General features: G+C 45.6%; 1 protein-coding gene across 1 annotated transcript in view; it reads left to right on the top strand.

The window, feature by feature from the left end:
* Positions 1-17,220, top strand: part of LOC119399894 (ubiquitin domain-containing protein UBFD1-like) — a 48,084-nt gene extending 30,864 nt beyond the window's left edge. Inside the window, exon 9 of the mRNA XM_037666778.2 lies at positions 17,109-17,220. Coding sequence (XP_037522706.2) covers positions 17,109-17,120 — 12 coding nt within the window. The 3' untranslated portion in view covers positions 17,121-17,220. The remainder of the gene's footprint in view (positions 1-17,108) is intronic.
* The last annotated feature ends 1,136 nt before the right edge of the window (positions 17,221-18,356 follow it).

Here is an 18,356-nt window from a genome sequence, read left to right as displayed (position 1 = left end):
TATTAGTATCATTATTATTAGTATTATCTATGTTGATACAGAACATCGGGCGTAGTGTAGCTGCACTGAAGAAGAGGAGGAAGATGACGTGGTTCCGATTGCTAGACGGTCGCCATCTTCGTTACCTTTGGCATAGGCGTGCGCAGGGGGGGGGGTGCAGTGTCTGCCCCATACATTGACCTAACAGGGAGGGGGGGCGCTGCGATGCACCTTCGCCCCCCCCCCCCCGCTGAAGGGGAACACTGCGCACGCTTATGACCTTTGGTACACGTGCAAATATGTTTTAAACAGACTTGTGCCCAAGCTACACCGTACATTATTACCAGGCGAACTGTAAGAGATCAGAACTTGACTAAATCGGTTATAAACAGGTATAGTTGGTGTTAACTACTGTCGAGTAGTTCTCTACCGCCCCCTGGTGGCAGCACGAGCATATGAACACTAGCGAGGCCTACTTGATACAACCTGTTGAAGCTATCCTGTGTGTTTCGCTGTGCCCTGATGAACAACATCTCACCATCTCGCGCACAAATGATCTCTTTTTTCCTCACCTTCCACTCTAGCTAACGTCACTCTATGCTCCGTTGAGGCGGTCGCTTGCGTGACTTGGCCGAGATAAAGTGAGCTGTACTTTAGGGACTTTTACTTCGAAAAAAATTTCGGGTTTAAGCTCCCTTACGGTCAAGAAGCTGGCTTGCTCGATGGTTCTCGAAATCACTCAACATAACCATGTCATTATTCAACACCCTGCGTAGAAGCGAGCTACCCATTACACGTCTGTAAGGGCATTATATGTACTTTGTGGGTGCTTTGGCTGATGACAATGAAGGATTATGGCGGAGCCATTTGCAATGGGTGGGAAGTAGGGGTGTGTGAACATTAGAAAATTTGGAATATCGAATAGAATCGGGCATATTAGAAATATCGAATATTTTCGAATATTTCTCGAATAATGAGCGCTGATGAAAAATCCTCAAAGGAACAAAACTTTGGAAAAGGGAGGCGTAACGTTTCTTGTTTTAATCAGCCAATTGCCAATATGCATGCTGCCCAAGGCTTTACGGGCCTATCGACACTATATTAACCACAGGATGAAGGCGTTTTTGCTTAAAACTCCAATGTCGCCGAGGCGACAGAGTCATCAATCCATAATCTTCAGTCATGTCATCATGAAATTCATGATTATGTTGACTCATGGATATTGTTTAATACTTATACGTCACTTTTATTTAAACGCTATGGACAAAGTGTCACTTTGAATACTGCATTCAATGCTTTATTTCTGCCTGCAGTTAAAAAAAAAAAAAACATTGCTGAGACTCCAGTTGCTGTTGCATACGAGCTTGCTTCAGCTCACATAATCGTGGTATTATTTTTTGTGGTTTAAAAGTAATCGTAATGTTCCTCTCTTAAAGCTTGTGAGCATTCTTTTTTTTTTCAAATAAAATGTTGTGCTGTTTCGAAAAGGGATACATTGCCATTCTAGGGCTGCTTTGAAAATGGTTGCCTCACTACTCGAAAACTATTCGAATAGTATTCGATTCGTATGCGTTTTTGATTCGGTGTCATCGCTTTTAGATTCGTATTCGATTCGGTTCTAAATTGCACTATTCGCACACCCCTGTAGTGGGAAGCTTTAAACCGCCCACACGTTATGCACTTCGCACTGCGTGACGCCTGCTCGTTATTTTGCTCTTCTACCATGCTATGTAACATCTGCTAACGGTATTCCTTGCCCGGAATGACGCCTGCATAGGGTCTTTTTGCGAAGGAGTTCCAAGCACCGACATATCTCTGTGATAGAATGCTCGACTGCCAGTGGACCCGGGTTCAAATCCCACCCGATCCTGGATATTTTTTTCTCTTTGTGGGCTATGGCGGTTACGGGCACCGGTGACGGCGGCGGACAACTACACCACCAAAATCGGCTGTTGTAATATCAAAAGAGCTTTCGCTGTAAAAAAAAAAAACTAAAACAAAAACAAAAAACCAAGTGTTGCAGGCTCAGTGCTGTGTTGGTGTCCTTCTTTCTTTGTCTTGTCATGATTGTGGGCTGGTCTCCTTCGCAATTATATTGCTGTTAACAGAGTGTTTATTTTAGCATGGCTGGTTCATATTTTCAAATTTCAGGATTTTCAGAAATAACAGAGTTGTTAGTGAGCGCCCTGTCCTGCGCCTCCTCTCGCGGTCCCGTGTCGCGCTGTTAAAAAAAGATAAAAACATCGACCGTGATAACTTTACGACGTCTAATGACCTTTTAATAAAGCTATTATTGTCGAGGTTATTTGCAGCAAAGCTTTATCTTGAGACCGGCTTCGACTTTCCTGCTTGAATCGACAGACGCGCACGGCATGCATATGACTCAACTCGGGAAAGCGCTGATGTGATCAGACTGAAATTGGTTGCATTCACTTTCTGTTGGGAAACTTTGCGCGCACAAAACAAGACAAATCACCAGAACGGGCAGAGGTAGTGATAAGATGACACGGGAGTTACTGTAAGCGTTTCATATCAGGAAGATAGGGGGTTGGTGTGTCAGTGACACATCGGTGAAGCTTTGGAAGGCAGAAACTGAATATCTTGATTATTTTTGCTGAAGTGAATACGTGTTTGTGACAATGTATTTGATTTCTGCGCATGTGTGTTTTCTGCATATATTTGCTGGCGAAGCCGCAAATAAAGTTAGATGAAAGTAGCGCCCGTCCTGTCTATCTCGTTCTGGTGATTTGTCTTGTTTTTTGCGCACCAAGTTTCCCATAAGCTATGCACAATCTCGCGGAATTTCAAGTTTTGTCAAATCACTTTCTGTATCGCTAAACTAGCTACATTTAACACTAAATGCAAATAGAAATTTATGTCACAGTGAGGGGCCAATGGTTGAGAACGTCTAAAACGTCAATATTATGCGCTGCAGTGCTTTAGGTAATCGAGAAATTAAGGTAATCGTAGGACACGATTTGCGCCATGCACCAGCACTACATTCTGGTACTACAGCTGGATGACGCAGTAAGGCTGAAGTACGAGTTAATCATTACTATTCGAACTACCCACGATAAAAAAAAGAGCATTGTAGTGCGTCAGAAGACGGAATGAAATGCAGCTTGTGGATTTCAGTTTGATTCGTGAGAAAAAATGAACTTCTTGACGTCCTCTTGGGAACGACGCGACTGGTCCGAAAGCTTCGTTTTCACCGTGCTGTGCTGCGCAGCGTTCTGTGACGTCATCATGCCGTCGCACAATGTGACGTCACATGATGATGTCATCGCAGGACATCGTCTCTTGTTCAAAGGTGGGCCGATTTCGGAAGCAATACTGCAATACCACGTGAGGTGGAGAAAGCTGTGATGCCTCCGATCTTGGAGGCAGTGCAGAACCGCGTTTGGTGCAGAAAGCGTTCGGGGAGGGATATGGATCTACACAATCGACTGGGAAGAAGAAGAAGATGACGATGACTTTTGTATTCGGGTTGCCTTAGAAGAATGCATAAGCGACCATGCAATTTTTTCATTTGATATGTATAAACAAGCATAAAAGGACACAAATGAAACAGGGAGGGAGCAGCTGCTCACAGCTGCCACTGAGGGGGGCACAGCGCCTGCCTACTCTTTCGGGAGAAGGGAAGAGATTAAGGAAAGGAAGATAGGAGAAGGGAAAGAAGACGGGAAATACACAAATGATGGAGTCTCAGACAGACATAACCAGGAACACGGGGAATAGTGTTTAAACTGGAGACTATTTGTATGAGGTTTTTTAATGTTAATGTTTTAATGTGTTAAATTTTAAGATCTTCCTATAGGAGACCTATTCACGAAACCAGACGATTCTGGCACCTCCACGTTCAGGTCCATGTCCTTGTTCCGTCATGTCCTTCCCTTTCGGACTTGACCCTCGAAATGTGGAAAAAAATTCAGGCAACACTCGCCACATTAAGGGAAAAAGGCTGACACATGAAGCAGCTATCGGGACGAACAGAAATTGCGAAAGGTGAACTGAGAGCAGGAGTTGCTTATACAATGCAATTTTTCGATGCGCTCGTTTCTTTGTTAGGCATAGCCAATAGAATTCAACGGGACAGTTACGCCAACGAAGGCGTTGGGGACATAATTGTGGTCCTTAAGTTGGCATAGTAATTAGTGAAGTGAAATTGAAATGAGCTAAAGCCGACAAAACATCAGCCTTTCCGTCGGTGTAGGTCCTAACCTGCAACCTTCGAATTACGTAATCATATGGCTTTCGCAGTGCCCATGTGTGAGGTGTCAGCGCGTTCCCGAAGCACATAAAAAATTCGTGCGCATATAGATTGATATGTTCACGTATATTTCTCCCCAGACGTGCTGCCAGTGCGACTTGAACGAAGGGTTCGTCCTCAGTATGTTGTTTCCATGGTGAAGCACCAAGAGCTTGGCGCGTAACAAGTATCGCAGCAGGCCATCGTTGGCAACAAACGTTATCATTTATTCGCACGCATAAAACATGTAGTCGTTGCTTGGTGGTAAGATGGTCGATGGGGGATAGGTGGCTCAGTGAGGGAGGGTGTCAGAGGGAGAGGGGAGCGGGGGGAGCGGGGCGGGGTGCAGTCGGTGATGAAATGTTTAGAGGACGTAGGTCTTGGTACGCTCGGCGATGTAGCCCGGGCGGCTGTGGTACACGGAGCTACGGGAACCAGTCACCACTGGGGCGTGGTGGTAGTCGGTCTGCTGGTAGGCCAGACTGCTCGGAAAGAGAGAGAAAAAAACAAGCTGTAAGCAACGTCACGTCGTTTTGTGGTCTTCATACATTACAGGGTGGCTGTCGCGCTCTCAGCTGCCGAGTAGAAAAAAAAAGTGGGCTGACGTTTTATCACATTTTTGATAATGTAATTATTGTCTTGACTTGGCGTTAAACTTGGATCGAACGTAGCCTGCAACGCACACGAGCACACACACACACACACAAAAAAAAAAAAGAGCGACAAAAAGGTGGCTCAATTGTCGCCCTAAGTTAGGTCTAGCTAGTCATTTCACTTGGCAGTTCGGAAATAGCTTTATACTACGAGAACCCGTAGAGACGATGAGTTGACACAAATTTCTCTCTGTGATAATTAGCTAATCATTATGAACGAAAGATGTGCAGCACGCCTTACAATGTGACAGTAGGTCGGAACTCATGTTCTAAGTGAGTTCACCGTAACTTTCGTTTGTTGTAACAGTCCAATACCAACATAGAGAAACGTAACAACTGTACACTCTGTGTTACTGGCACGAAATTGCTTCCACTCGACTATAACAAGCGCGACTCAAGTAAATTTTCAAATAAGTTTTCGTAATCCTTGTACGAGTTAGCGCGCATAACGCACATAGCTCCCAACTGCTCACATTACAGGGGGAACTGCTTGTGGTTCAGTCTTCAGAGACATCTCTGTTACTCGCGCTTGAGTGATCACTGCCAGGTAGGCGGTATTCATAGTCTCCTCACCCGGTCAGTGGGTCGTGGTGGACGACGGTGGACTTTGGCTGGACCAGCTTGCTCTGCTCGATGGTGTAACCGTGCTCGTGATGTGGAACGTGGACAAGCTCCTTGTGCTGGGCAACGACGGGGGCTCTCACGACTGTCTGGTGTACCACGGGGCTTCTGACGACGGTCTCGTGCACAACGGGGGTTCTCACCACGGTCTGCTGCACAACGGGGGTTCTCACTACGGTCTGGTGCACCACGGGCTGGACCACGTGCTGCTGCAGCACGGGCTGGACCAGAGGCTGACGAATGACAGACACCGTGGATGGAATGCCGTAGGTGAAGACGGCACCGCAGTGGGCTCCGGCGACCAAGAGAGAAGCGACGACTAAGGTCTGCGTGGGAGGATAGTTTGGGTAGGAATAGTTAGTGATTCGGTGAGGATGTAAAAGAGAAACTCTAGTTAAGATGTTACTTTGCGATGTTATGCTATGCTGCGCTGTTATTCTTTTGAAAGACACGGTGCATTCGTTATACTGTTCTTCGATTGGTTTTATCTGCTGAAAAAAAAATTTGTGATGTAGAAATGAAACTGGCACTGAGAAAAGTTATTGTTGGAGCAGTAAGTATCTGGAATAGTGCTGCTAAGGCTTGCGAAGGACATGTTTTGTCCACACGGGCTTGCATGACCAAGAGGTTATGCATATAATGTTTGCATAGTATTTAACGATAACACGTATGAACCAGACTGAAATTGCGCAGTTAAGAACTACGACAGTGGTACCCATGGTTTTGTAAAGCTATGTTTGGGAAACTTATCGAAGCAGTAGCCACAAGACGGGTGTCCCAAGCAGTCGGCACGGCAAATGACATGTCATTGTAAACTAAGTGTGCTAAGCCTATTGCAACTGTGGGATATGGTGTTAAATTTCATCCGGAAGAAGCTTTAAGTTCGAGAAAACTATTCAGGAGTACGGAAGAATTGTCAAACGTTGCAGTCTTTCTATATTAAATTTGTGTAAGATTACGCCCTCGTGGTCCGGAACCATGAAGTGACCGCCTGCTTAAACACCTTCGATGGTGAATTAATATTTGTAAAATAGCCGAAACGTCCATACTATGACGTCAGTGTAAGATATGGGGACAATCGCTGGCGATGTTCGCAGGGGAACTGCACTTTTAGACCAAGCGCAATCATGGTTTGATGCAAACTCTCCAGGGAGCTGTGCTCGCTAAGCTTGCAGCAGAAGATCCGACTCAAAGTCTAATGGGGTGGACAGATGTAGTTTAAAGTAAAGATGCAGTTATATTGCAACTTCCATGTTATTCTATGCACAAGCTCGCCTTGAACTAAACTAGGCAACACGGTTCGCACTACGATAACTTGGTAACGAGGCCTCTTTTGCAGACTTGTATGTTTATAGAGTGTTTGAGTACTGAAAGCGATACCTTAGGCAAAAGGTTTAGGCATATTCACGCCTTATACATGAAAAGGACTCATGAGCTCAGCATAACAGGGCTGGCTTAAACGAATCCCACTGACAATAAAGCCAAGTGTACTCACGAAGGTCCTCATGATGCTTGGTGAGTTGAAATAACCCAAGGTGAAGTGGCCTGCTGATGGCTTTCAAGAAGCGCGCGTGTGTGTGTCCTGCCAGTGAGGCTGGCCGTTTTTATATACCCCGAAGATGTCGCTCACTCTCCTCTTCAACAGGTCCTTTTTGCGCACGAACAAATAATCTATATCATCGGGTGGGCCCCGACCAACACCTCGTTTCGTAAACAGAGGTTATTTTTTGCCATCGCTTCACCATCTATAGAGTGACCAGAGGTATGCTCGCGTGCCCTTGCCATTAGGGAATGCGTGTTTCAACGTTTCTTTTGCTTCCCAGATGCCTCGCACATTTTTTTCTCCGCTTTACCTTAGTGTACGCACGAGCTTTCATTGACCTCTGGTCGAGTTTAATTTCTTTTTCCTTATCCAGTCCAGCCGATAGTGCCTGCAAGAAGGTCTCGACAGTGAAATATCGTAAAGTTCAGGAGAGAATAAACAAAGATAAGCGAGGGAAACGGTCCACCGCGGCTATGGTGAAACGGAGCGAAGGCGTGTTCTGCGCGGTTATTGGCGATTCAGGCGGCGAACGACGATCGAGTATGTACAACTTGGACGTGCTCGCTTGTGTGTCTTACCTTTCTGCGTGCTCGTGTTGTACCGTCGCTCACAGACCGGAGGCCCCCGCGATCGCGGGAGGGCTTCTCATAAGCCGCTTGAATGCGGTCGTTTTTTCTCGGATCATCTGCGCTGGATGTCTTAATGACGCCATAATCGGCTTAACTCTGTCGTTTTTTTCTGAAGTCAGTTACACGAGCTCAACGATACCTTTTGATATTCGGTAATCTGTGTGTTTAGGCTCTGAGGGTAACAGAAATAAAAAGTCCAGTTGACGCGCTAGATGCAGAGTAGCAAGCCGCGCCATAAACCAGACTCACATCTCCGGAGTAATCATAAAAAAAAATATTGTCGCAGAGGGTAACAGAAAAGTACAGTTGCCGAGCTAGATGCTTCGATGGCAAGCATATATCGGTGAACATAAGTAGTGGGCTTTCCAAGGATTACACTTTCGATACTCTTGGTACATCTTACCTAGCATTTAGCGTGAGAACATTTGGCAGACAGAAGGCAAGACAGGCTTCCAGGCTAAGTGAGAAAAAGAACGACAGTTACCAAGAAGCTTCAATCGATGGCAACGTTTTGGAGAAACCGGTGTGCTTCGCACTGGTTACAGTTTTGAAGTTCTGAAGACAAGAAAACATTTGACAGAGCCCGAAGTCGCGATTGGGGCTGGGAGGGTGACAAAAATAGAGTCCACATATCAAGCAGGATGCTTTCATGACAAAGTTCGGACGAGCACAACTAGTGTGCTTCTGAAAGGGTTACTTTTTCAAACGTTTTGGTGTCACATTCTTTCAAACTGTTTAGTGCAATAAACGTTTCACTGAGAAAGACAAAAGAGGAGGCGCAGACACGCAAATTTTCAATAGTGATATATTGGAATCTGGACTATGGGTTTATGCACTCCGAGATTATCACACAGGACAAGCATAATCAGAGGGCCAGCGAAGGATGGGATTTCATATTCACATTCATATCTCGATAAAAGGAACTAAGCAGTGAGCCTTATTGATCCGTGCTGTTGCAATTATAAATATAGTGATATATCACTATATCAGCGATATATCAATATATCATGCGAAAGCAATTATACACCGAATAAAATATGTCGTTTCGTAATTGCTCTGTCTGTTGTCTGTCCCGGTATCAGGTTCTTGAGCTTTGCACTTGACACATTGTCTAGTTTCATCTGTCTCTCAGAACGAGTCCGCACGAATTACTTACAAATATCGTTGAGAATGCAATTAAGGAGTTACACGGTGAATTCAGTTAACGCGGCAGGATGTTTCAGCAGAACCCCCACATTGAATATCGTTAGGCGAGATAAGATCGTTGAGCAGCGCAGGAAATAAACTTATAAGAGTTTCAGAAGTGTATGAGGTCTTTCAGGTGGCATCCAATTTAGTATAGAAGCATCTTTCCCGATAGAACGTTTGTAGGGAGATGGGTCAGTTTTTACGCATCCGGCTCCTTGCGTTTTGATGAGATCTCTTTTGACTTCGGGGTATGCTATTAGGATCACCATCACATCCTCATCCTCTTTATTATCATCACCACCGTCATCATTCTGAGCATATTCTAACAGTGTCCACTGCAGGACAAGGGCCTCTAACAACGATATTTAGTTCACCCTATCTGGATGCTGCTTTTTAAATCACAAATTGCAAGTATGGTGAATATTCAGTGGTGGATCTATGTTAATTCGTCCTGTCGGCATTCCGGAATTAAATCTGAAACGTCGAAAATGCCTTCATGTGAAGAACATCGCGGCTTCTGGGGCATAATGATGTATATTTCACTCTTCGTTTTTTTTCTTCATTCGTTCTGCCCTATTTGTAGCACGTGCTCAGAGCGCACAAATCTCGCCCACATAAACGTGAAGCGAGGAACGTGCCAGTTTAATGTATACACAGCTTGTTAGTCCTCCATGACGCCCTCGCGTTTCAGTACGTCCGCATTCATATGCAAGCCGCGTTGCTTACACGAAAATTACATTTTGATCCGGTGAGATCCCGAAACATCTTTGTCTTATGCCCGTCTGGTATAGTCCCCGTAAGACAAGTCTGTGCCTACGTTTTCGTCTTTCAACGTCGACACTAAGAGCTCTTGATGGTAGCAGGTGCTATGGCGAAATTATTTTTCAAAGGGCCCCTAAACCACTCCGAGTTAAAAGACGAGAGAGTGGTTTCTTTCTCGTCTTCCCTATCTTTTCTAATGGCTCCATCTCCTCTTCGCCGCTTATTTCTTCACAGAACGCGTGGACAATGTGAACACTAAGCGTTGAGCCTATCAGGATTTCGTGGTTTTCGGCTATACGCTGTTATATATGCTTGCGCAGCCGAAAGCTCGCAAAACGAAGAGAAATCAGTTGATCGCGCAGGATAGGCGTAAGGGACAATGCAGAACGGGTGTGGGACTGCATGGCAAAGCTGGTTAGATGGCAATTTACGACTGATAACCCTCGTATATTGACAAATAAAGAACGTATTCCCTCATGACGTCACGTCAACAGACTGCTGGCTTCACGAATTGTGCCTAAAAGACAGGAAACTCAATGAGAGAATATTTGCACATGTTGTTTCGGGGCCCTTTAAAGCTGGGTCTGAAATACTTTCGGGAATATGATTTGGCTAGGAGGAGCAGATGCAAGGGTTCTCGTACGCGTTAAGAGGACGGAAGCTCTGCAGGCGCGTGGCAGTTGAGAAGGTCTTCTTGTATTAGTCAAAATGACGCAGTTACGACTTCGACAGGAAAGACAAAATATTGACAACCCCTTTGGCTAACGATAGCACAGGCGACAGCCTGTGCTATCGTTATTCCGCAGAACTGATTTGCAATATGCGACAGCCTATGCTTTCACGAGGCACTTGGGAAATTACTTGGGCGTTCTCGGTCGAATATGTGTGGCTCATCCCGTGACGCTACCGTTTGTTCACGTGACTTGTGATACCATTCGTGTTCACGCCGACGCCGGAGAACTCCGCAATAAAAAAATTCTGAGCCATTTCCACCCCAAGTGAAAGCTGTACGAACAGCAGAGCGCTGATTCGCCTTTTTGTGTTTCCCCGGTGTCTATGTCGTGTTTATCTGCCGTTTTCTGTTACTTTGTGTTCTTTTTTGTGTTTATCTGCCCTTTCCTGCTCTTTTCAGTTTCTTTCTGTGCTTTTCGTGTGATTATATGGTATTTTATCTCCTTTTTTGATCTTTCCTTGCGATTATCAGATTTGTTTTGTGATTATGTATTTTTTGTTCTATGGTCCCCTTTCTACAGCTTTTCTACTGTTCGCTGCTCCGAGCACAGTGCGTCGAACTCCCGGCGCTGGCGTTTCGCTGTCGCTTCGCTGACTCGGACAGACGAATTAGCCCTTCGGCGACTCTGGCGTTCACTGGCAAGCGCGCGCTTGTGTCTATCAAACGTGGGACCTGCGTGACGCCAACGCGAGACATGAGACGACGACAAGGCAGTTTCTTAAACTTCTCCGCAATGAAAACTCGGGGATATTTGGACCCCTGAGACATATCAGGCTTTTTTGCCTTTATGATGGTGAAGCGCTAGAAGGAACGGATATTTTTGAAGAGAACAGGACAAAACGCTACTGGCAAGTGAAAGTTTTATTTAGAAACAACGCCCCTGTATACATAAAAGAATGTACTTCATCGTTAAAACTAGAATGAACCACGTGATCACGTGAACCACGTAGTTGCCTATTAAATTAACGAATAGAATTCAAAGCACAAGATTGTTTGACTCGTGGCACACCAGTGCGCACGAACGCAATAGTCATTTCTTCTGTGCAGCTAGAAAGGAAGCCTCAAATAATTCACGAAATAAAGGACAGCAGCATCGGCGTACGGCCCGTCTTATACAGGGTGTCCCAGCTATCACGCAGCACGATTTAAAAAGAAGGAACGGCGTTACGCGAAGCAAACGTGCTGCATATTGTTCCTAGCACACTGGAGTAGCCGCTGCTATTTTTTCGTGAATGAGGTTTAGTTAATTAGTCATAATTATATTTGTAACTCGACAAGTATTCAGCTAATTGTCAAAATGTCAATGAGGCGTATGTAGGCATGTTCAAATGGCATCTAACTGCGCTACTTTCAACAACGTGCTAATTGCGCCCTCATTTTTTCCGGTTGTTCAGGAAAGCCCGCGAAATATGAAAAGTGACACGTGACTAGACTGTTGCGCGCGTCGGGAACCAGCGCCCTGAAACAGGCTCCTTATGAGGTAGACAGTATCAATAGAAAAATGCAGAAAGAAAAAAAAAAGCATCGCCCTATCTGCCACTCCCCGGCCTAAGAAACGCACCGCTTGGTTTTACAGAGTAAGGCCGTGATCAGGACACCTGCCGCGTTGTCAGTGAGAACAGTCGGCCGTGAGATATGGATGATGATTGTGGCGTACTATCGAACGGAACGAATCCCAGCGAAATTGCACGCATATCGTTGGCGCCCGACCTGTACCCTTGCCAAAATGCGGAACGCTGTCTCTGGCCACGGATAACAGGCAAAGCGGTTGTTTGCAGTAAGCTTATTTGAGGGTGCTGGTTTTCATTGCGGGTGGGAGCGTAGTCACGTGTTATTTTTTTATATTTCGCGGGCTCTCTTTATCAGCCCGGAAAAAATGAGCATGTAATTAGTACGCTGTTAAAAATTGCGCAGTTAGGTGTCCTTTGAACATGCCTACGTACACCTCATTGACATTTTAACAATTAGGTGAGTACTTGTCGAGTTACAAATATAATTATGACTAATTAATTAAACCTCATTAACGAAAAAAAATAGCAGTGGCTACTCCAGTGTACTAGAAACAATATGCAGTACGTTGCTTCGCGTAACGCCGTTATTCTTTTTTTAAATCGTGCTGCGTGATAGCTGGGACACCCTGTATATACGGTCCATATATAAAGCTTCATGTACGGTTTCTGATACGACCTGCCATAGAAGTACCCGGTCCGTCACAGAAGCAGCCATACGAACTCGCCCAATCTTCGATCTCGGTGATCCGGTTAATCCCCGGCTTATTTGAAGTCAGCGATGCAGTTTCGCAAGTTACTTTGTTGCAGTTGTTGGGCGCGGCGTACGGGCAGGATTTTCACGGAAAGCAAGCTGGTTTTGCAATATGAGATCAATCGTTTTCCGACATATCGCTACCACTCGGCTCCTTTGAACTGGTTTCCCGGAAAAAAAGGCGTCGATAGTTCTCAGAGACGGCCGTGTTTTGCTCTGTTGAATAAGGCGTTGTATCTGTTGTAGTACTGAAGGAAGCGTACCTCTCGTGGGCGGCATGTTTGACACGCAAGGAATGTTGTTTATATACGGGTTTACATGAGGTAAAACGACACCACAGCTTTTTGAGATGACTTTCATCAACAGAAATGTAAAAACGTGTCTTGAATTTAGTGCCGTTCGAGCTTTTCTGTCATTTTCGAAACCGTGAAACGATATGATGTGTATTTTAGTATTCCGCGAGCCAGATGTCTGTACAGTTGGGGTGCTGTAAGTCTCGCTGAAATTGTCTAGACTCGGAAGAAAAAAAAAAAACAAGACGAAGAACAGAAGTCTTCATTCTGCATATCAACATCCTGTAACCTTTTTAATCATCACAAGTATTCCGATTCTGTTTCTGCTCATTGAAAGGCAAAGCTGCTGTCAACAAAAACGCCCAGTGTTGTTCCACGCTTCTGAAAAAAGAATAAAAAACGCAGAGGGGCGAAGCATGTAGGGAAGGTTGTTTCAGCACCACTAACGTGAAACCTGTGGAGGGGCGAATCATTTAGTGTGCGCCGGTGTTTCCCACAGCAAAATCACTGCCAATGGGCAATGAAAGACAGCAGAAAGATTAGACACAGAGGCCCGCAGTCCGCTTTTAGTTAACGTGCACGCTGCGAATCTTTATTGTTCAACTACGCGGAAGAGAAATCTCCCAGCGGCACTACATTGCAGGTCAAGATCCAGTCCCTATATATTCGCCTTCTCGGTTGGTTTTAACATTGCGATAGCAGCAGCAAGCGTTGTACCCCAAGAAATCTCCGATCACTTCGATTATCACTCTCTAACACCGAAACAGAAAGCGTGTTTTTTTAAGTTGTCTCAGAGTAAAGAAAGATTCTTTTACCGCTTTCAGGTAAATGGAAGGCGCTTAAAGGTAACGACTAACTCTTGTAAGGTTGTGTGTAGCTTAGCTTAGCTTAGAAGCCCGAGAAGTCGGTTTTTCAAAGAAACTCGCTAGCAGACGCTGCCTGCGTCGGCGTTGTCTCTCGCGGGCGAGGGCGGGTTCTCGTTCCTTGCTAGCTGGTAGTTCACTGTTCATCGCCGAAAGAGCGTTTCCATAGTCAACGCGCGCCGTTCGCTCTCTCTCGCCACATGGCGAGTGCTGAGGCGGTGGCGCCCTCTCTTGGGCTCAAGCAAATTGACAGGATACGACGATGCATGCAAGCAAATATGTCACGACGATGCACGCGTCGACAGCAGACGATGACGCACCGCCGACAAGCCCAGACACTGATGTGCTTCGCCCCTAAGAGATTGAGCCATATCGAGACTGATTTCGAGAAATGTTACGGAAAATATTTTACGAGCGAATCGTTTTAGTATTGTTTGTGAGATGCGGTGAGAAACTCTCATTAAAAAGAATAAATTACCAGAACGCGCACACAGAGGCGCTTGGCGTGTGGCCAATTTCTTCTGTCAGGGTTTTCTGCATTTCTTGTGGATGTTTTCCGCGTCGACATTTTATGGTTTTGCTTACAAAGAAGCAGATTTCTGAAGTCTCATTGGCACGAAAGGTTTCAGCTTTTTTTTTTTTTCAGGGTTATATTTGAGTATCCTTAACTGTCATTCGGGCGCGTTTCTTTGAGAGATTGCTTGGTTGGTAAAAACCTATTGAGTGTCTTGCAGTTTGATGACGCGGACTTAGGTCTCACACATTGTGACGTCCAGGCCTTGCTAACCTCCGCTTCGCGAGCCTGCTGGACGGCCCAGATTTGGTCGCCGAGCTCTGAGCTGTGCGGAGCATCGGCCCACCTGGTTGAGAGAACCTCCGAATGAATGCCTTTAGTACTCGCTTCACATTCCGAGAGCTTGTGTTTGAGTGTAGCAGGCCCCATACCGCAGACCTTGAAGGAGAGATCCATATCCAATATTTCGCCGGGACTATGATGTTGCAACCGCGGTGCATATCAACAAATGCGCCCAACGCGTGTCTTGCGTTCTGGTCTTTCATTATGAAGAGCACATTATAAAACGGGATATCGGTGAGGGAGCCGTCAATCGATGCTTGGCCGTGTATTGTATGCCTCACGAGTGACCAACGAGAATTTTATCTGCAGTACTTCACTACAGTCGAAGCTATAGTCACGTGGCAGTCGTGCATCTAGCAAAGCTTTAGTGGCTTCTGCGAGTCGTCAAAACCTTGGTGCCGAGACAGTCACCGGGTCCCTAAAGCAAACCGTGAAGAGATCACGAGCGAAAGGAAATGTTTTGCGAAGTGTTCATAATTCACTTGAATCCCTCTTGATTCACTTTCGCGTATGTCGTTTCACTCTTGATTCACTTAAATTTCCGTCGATTCACACTTAAATCTCTTGATGCATTCTCGATTCACGCCCAAGTCACTTGATTCGCTATTCGTTCACGCTTAAGTTATTTGATTCATAAAAAAACAGAAGTTCAGGGGATGATGGATGCTCGAAGGGATGAAAAAAAAAACAACTGAGCAGGTGGTGTTGCTGGAGCCATCGTTTCGACAATGGTCTTGTCTTCGCCATGAGAGCAACAACAGTTGCTGACGACGGAACAAGACCACTTGCCAAAACGTTGCCTCCAGCGACACAACCTGCTCACTTGTTTTTTTTTTTTCATTTATTCATTGTTACATTCACACTTAACTCACTTGATTTGCTTCGATGTACGTTGATTAATATATAAAAAACCTTAATTGACCTTAATTTGTACATCTAGTCAAATGGACTCATTATAACACTATTTAACTGCAGAAGGGTACGCATTTGGGCTGTTTGGTTCATGATTATATGCAGGAAACAGCGCTGTAAGACGGGACGAAACAACCAGAGCAGTGGTCTGTGTTCTTTCATTTCGCTCCATCTTGTGGCTCTGTTTCGTGCGTATAACAGCATTTAACGTCTCAAGACCTTTGGTGCCATTCGCGCATTCCCAGGATTTGGGGACATTTGTGCGTGGCGCCATCTCTTGGTGGTAGCAACGGCATCCTGCCATAACTGAATGGGAAATGGGCGAAAAAAAAATCATATCTGTTGAAAAAAGCAAGCTATCAGAAACGACTCGGGGTGCTATACAGTAGAGACCTACTGGAACGTTTTGGTAAAACTGCAGTTTTGCACTACAAAGCGTGTGGCTTCCCAGGAGAATTGAACACCACCCATTAGAAACGCATGGGGCCCCATTGTAAAATTTTAAACACTCCCGGAAGTCACGCGGTTTGTGGTGCGACACTGTAATTTTAACAGAATTTTCAAATAAGTCTCTACTGTATAGAACCGAGAGTTGTTTTTGACAACTAACTTTTTTTGTCAGATAGAATTTTTTTCGCCTACTTCCCATTCAGTTACGGCAGGCCACCGCAGTCACCGACGAAAGATGGCGGTACGTGCATATGTCTCCAAATCCTGGTCATGTTCACGAAGACGCAGGATTTTTGACCGGTAAGCCATGTGAGGCTTTCGCCTTCACGACATGTACTCGACACGTTGAAAACAAAACATTCTCGATTTATTAACAAGGACAACAACGTAACGATATGGGATCCAGCTTGGTTGGTAAACCAACTGGCCATATGGAATACAGCTGTGGCATTACGAAGAGCGCGTCATGTTCAGAGGACGTAGGTCTTGGTACGCTCGGCAACGTATCCGAGGCGGCTGTGGTGGACGTAGGTGCGCGCTCCGGTCAACACTGGGGCGTGGTGGTAGTCGGTCTGCTGGTAGGGAAGGCTACTCGAGAGGAAGAGAATGACATATGTATCACGCCGCATAAAACATCGCCATGACAAGAACGAAAATACTGTCTCAGCAGCTAAGCTCACTTGCGACATTATCGTTGGACGTAGCACTCTCGTTACATTGTAATTGTCGTCATTATGAGTTTATAAGTGTCATTATTTTCGAAATCGTTCTTCAAGCAGCACAATGGCGATGGAATTCCCAAAAAGACCAAGAAATTGTGTAGCGCTTATGTACGCGTTCTGCTGTTCCCGCATAGCATACGAAATACACGTCTGTGTATTTTGTATGGTCTCGTGATCTTATTCTACATGAAATTTATCGGCCCTCTGGTTCTCTTTTAAGCAGCTTTCGCAGCTCTAGCGACTTCGGTGGGAATGCGGACTCAATTCCACTTGCTCAACAGTGCGTTGGATATTGGTATTCGTTATTTTCACGAATCATAAATCTAAAACAAACACAGCTTTTGCTTCCTTTCATTGTCGAAAACACTTCTTGGTACGGTGTATATGTTTCAGCAGGAAGGCTGAAGAAGCGTAAGCTCACCCGGTGAGTGGGTCGTGGTGGACGACGGTGGACTTTGGCTGGACCACCTTGCTCTGCTCGACGGCGTATCCGTACTCGTGGTGAGGCACGTGCACCAGCTCCTTGTGCTGGGCCACCACGGGAGCCCTGACCGCGGCCTGGTACACCACGGGCTGGTGGACCACGGGAACGGCAGCTGGAACGCCGTAGGTGAAGACGGCGCCGCAGTGGGCTCCGGCCACCAGGAGGCAAGCGACGATCAGGGTCTGAGGTGTGATAAGTTATAGGTTAATGGTGCCTGGGAAGTTCGTTTAAAAACATCCTTGAATGACTTTTTTTTGCGATAATCATGATAATATTAGTAAGGATCCCATAGAGATCTTCAGATACCCTGTCTTGCTTCCGCTGTCGAGGTCATACTTTTGCAAATTTGAAGAGATCAAATAATTATGTCATCAGAGCTTTGTCGTTTGCAGCTGGCAAACAGACGTTGAGGCATGATAATAAGAACACCGCATCTAAGTGCCTGCTCTTAAAATTACTGTTAGCAAAAGCAGGATGCATAATAGTGAGATTATAAGCCCTTCTGCGCACAACAGAGTCACCATACAAGTCTTTGGCAGCAGTAATGCTGCTAGGAATGCGTGCGGGAACCACCTCACACCATACATGACTAGTCTCCGCTCCACTTGCCTTGACAGCCATTGGGCTAATGGGACGGTGGCTGCCCCTACGGATTGTAAGAACTATACTGAACTCAAGTTCTTCATTTGAACTAGGACGTGCGATGTACAAGGGACTGTCTCTTTACTTCGTACCTGCCCAAGCTCTATAACGAAGTGGGGCCCGAAACAGGTCGAGAGTACGAGGTATCGTCATTTATTAATTTCAATATAAAAAGAAGAGAACAGTACGCCCAAGGCATGAAATAGTCGAGCTACGGACACTGCACTAAAGGAAGAACATCGCTGTATACTTACAAATGTGTTCATGACGGTATCACGACTGAGTTGTAGACCCAAGAGAGGCGCTGCTGAAGGGATTTGGAGAGTAGCGTGTCTCCTGTCGTCGAGACAGACTCCTTTTATACCCGAAGACGGCACAAACCGCATTCCGCTATTTTACTGTCATATTTACATTTTACAGCGGGTCCACGTGGTGCAGTTGCAAATAAGGCGCGAGAAAAAATACCGATAAGCGGCGGTCGTAAACAGGACTGTATTGCACCTGCACTCTGCACT

Source organism: Rhipicephalus sanguineus, chromosome 7 (assembly GCF_013339695.2).
Source record: "Rhipicephalus sanguineus isolate Rsan-2018 chromosome 7, BIME_Rsan_1.4, whole genome shotgun sequence".
Classification (NCBI taxonomy): Eukaryota; Metazoa; Arthropoda; class Arachnida; order Ixodida; family Ixodidae; genus Rhipicephalus; species Rhipicephalus sanguineus.
The sequence above is the reverse complement of the archived record's forward strand: the minus strand, read 5'-3'. Positions and strand labels throughout refer to the sequence as shown.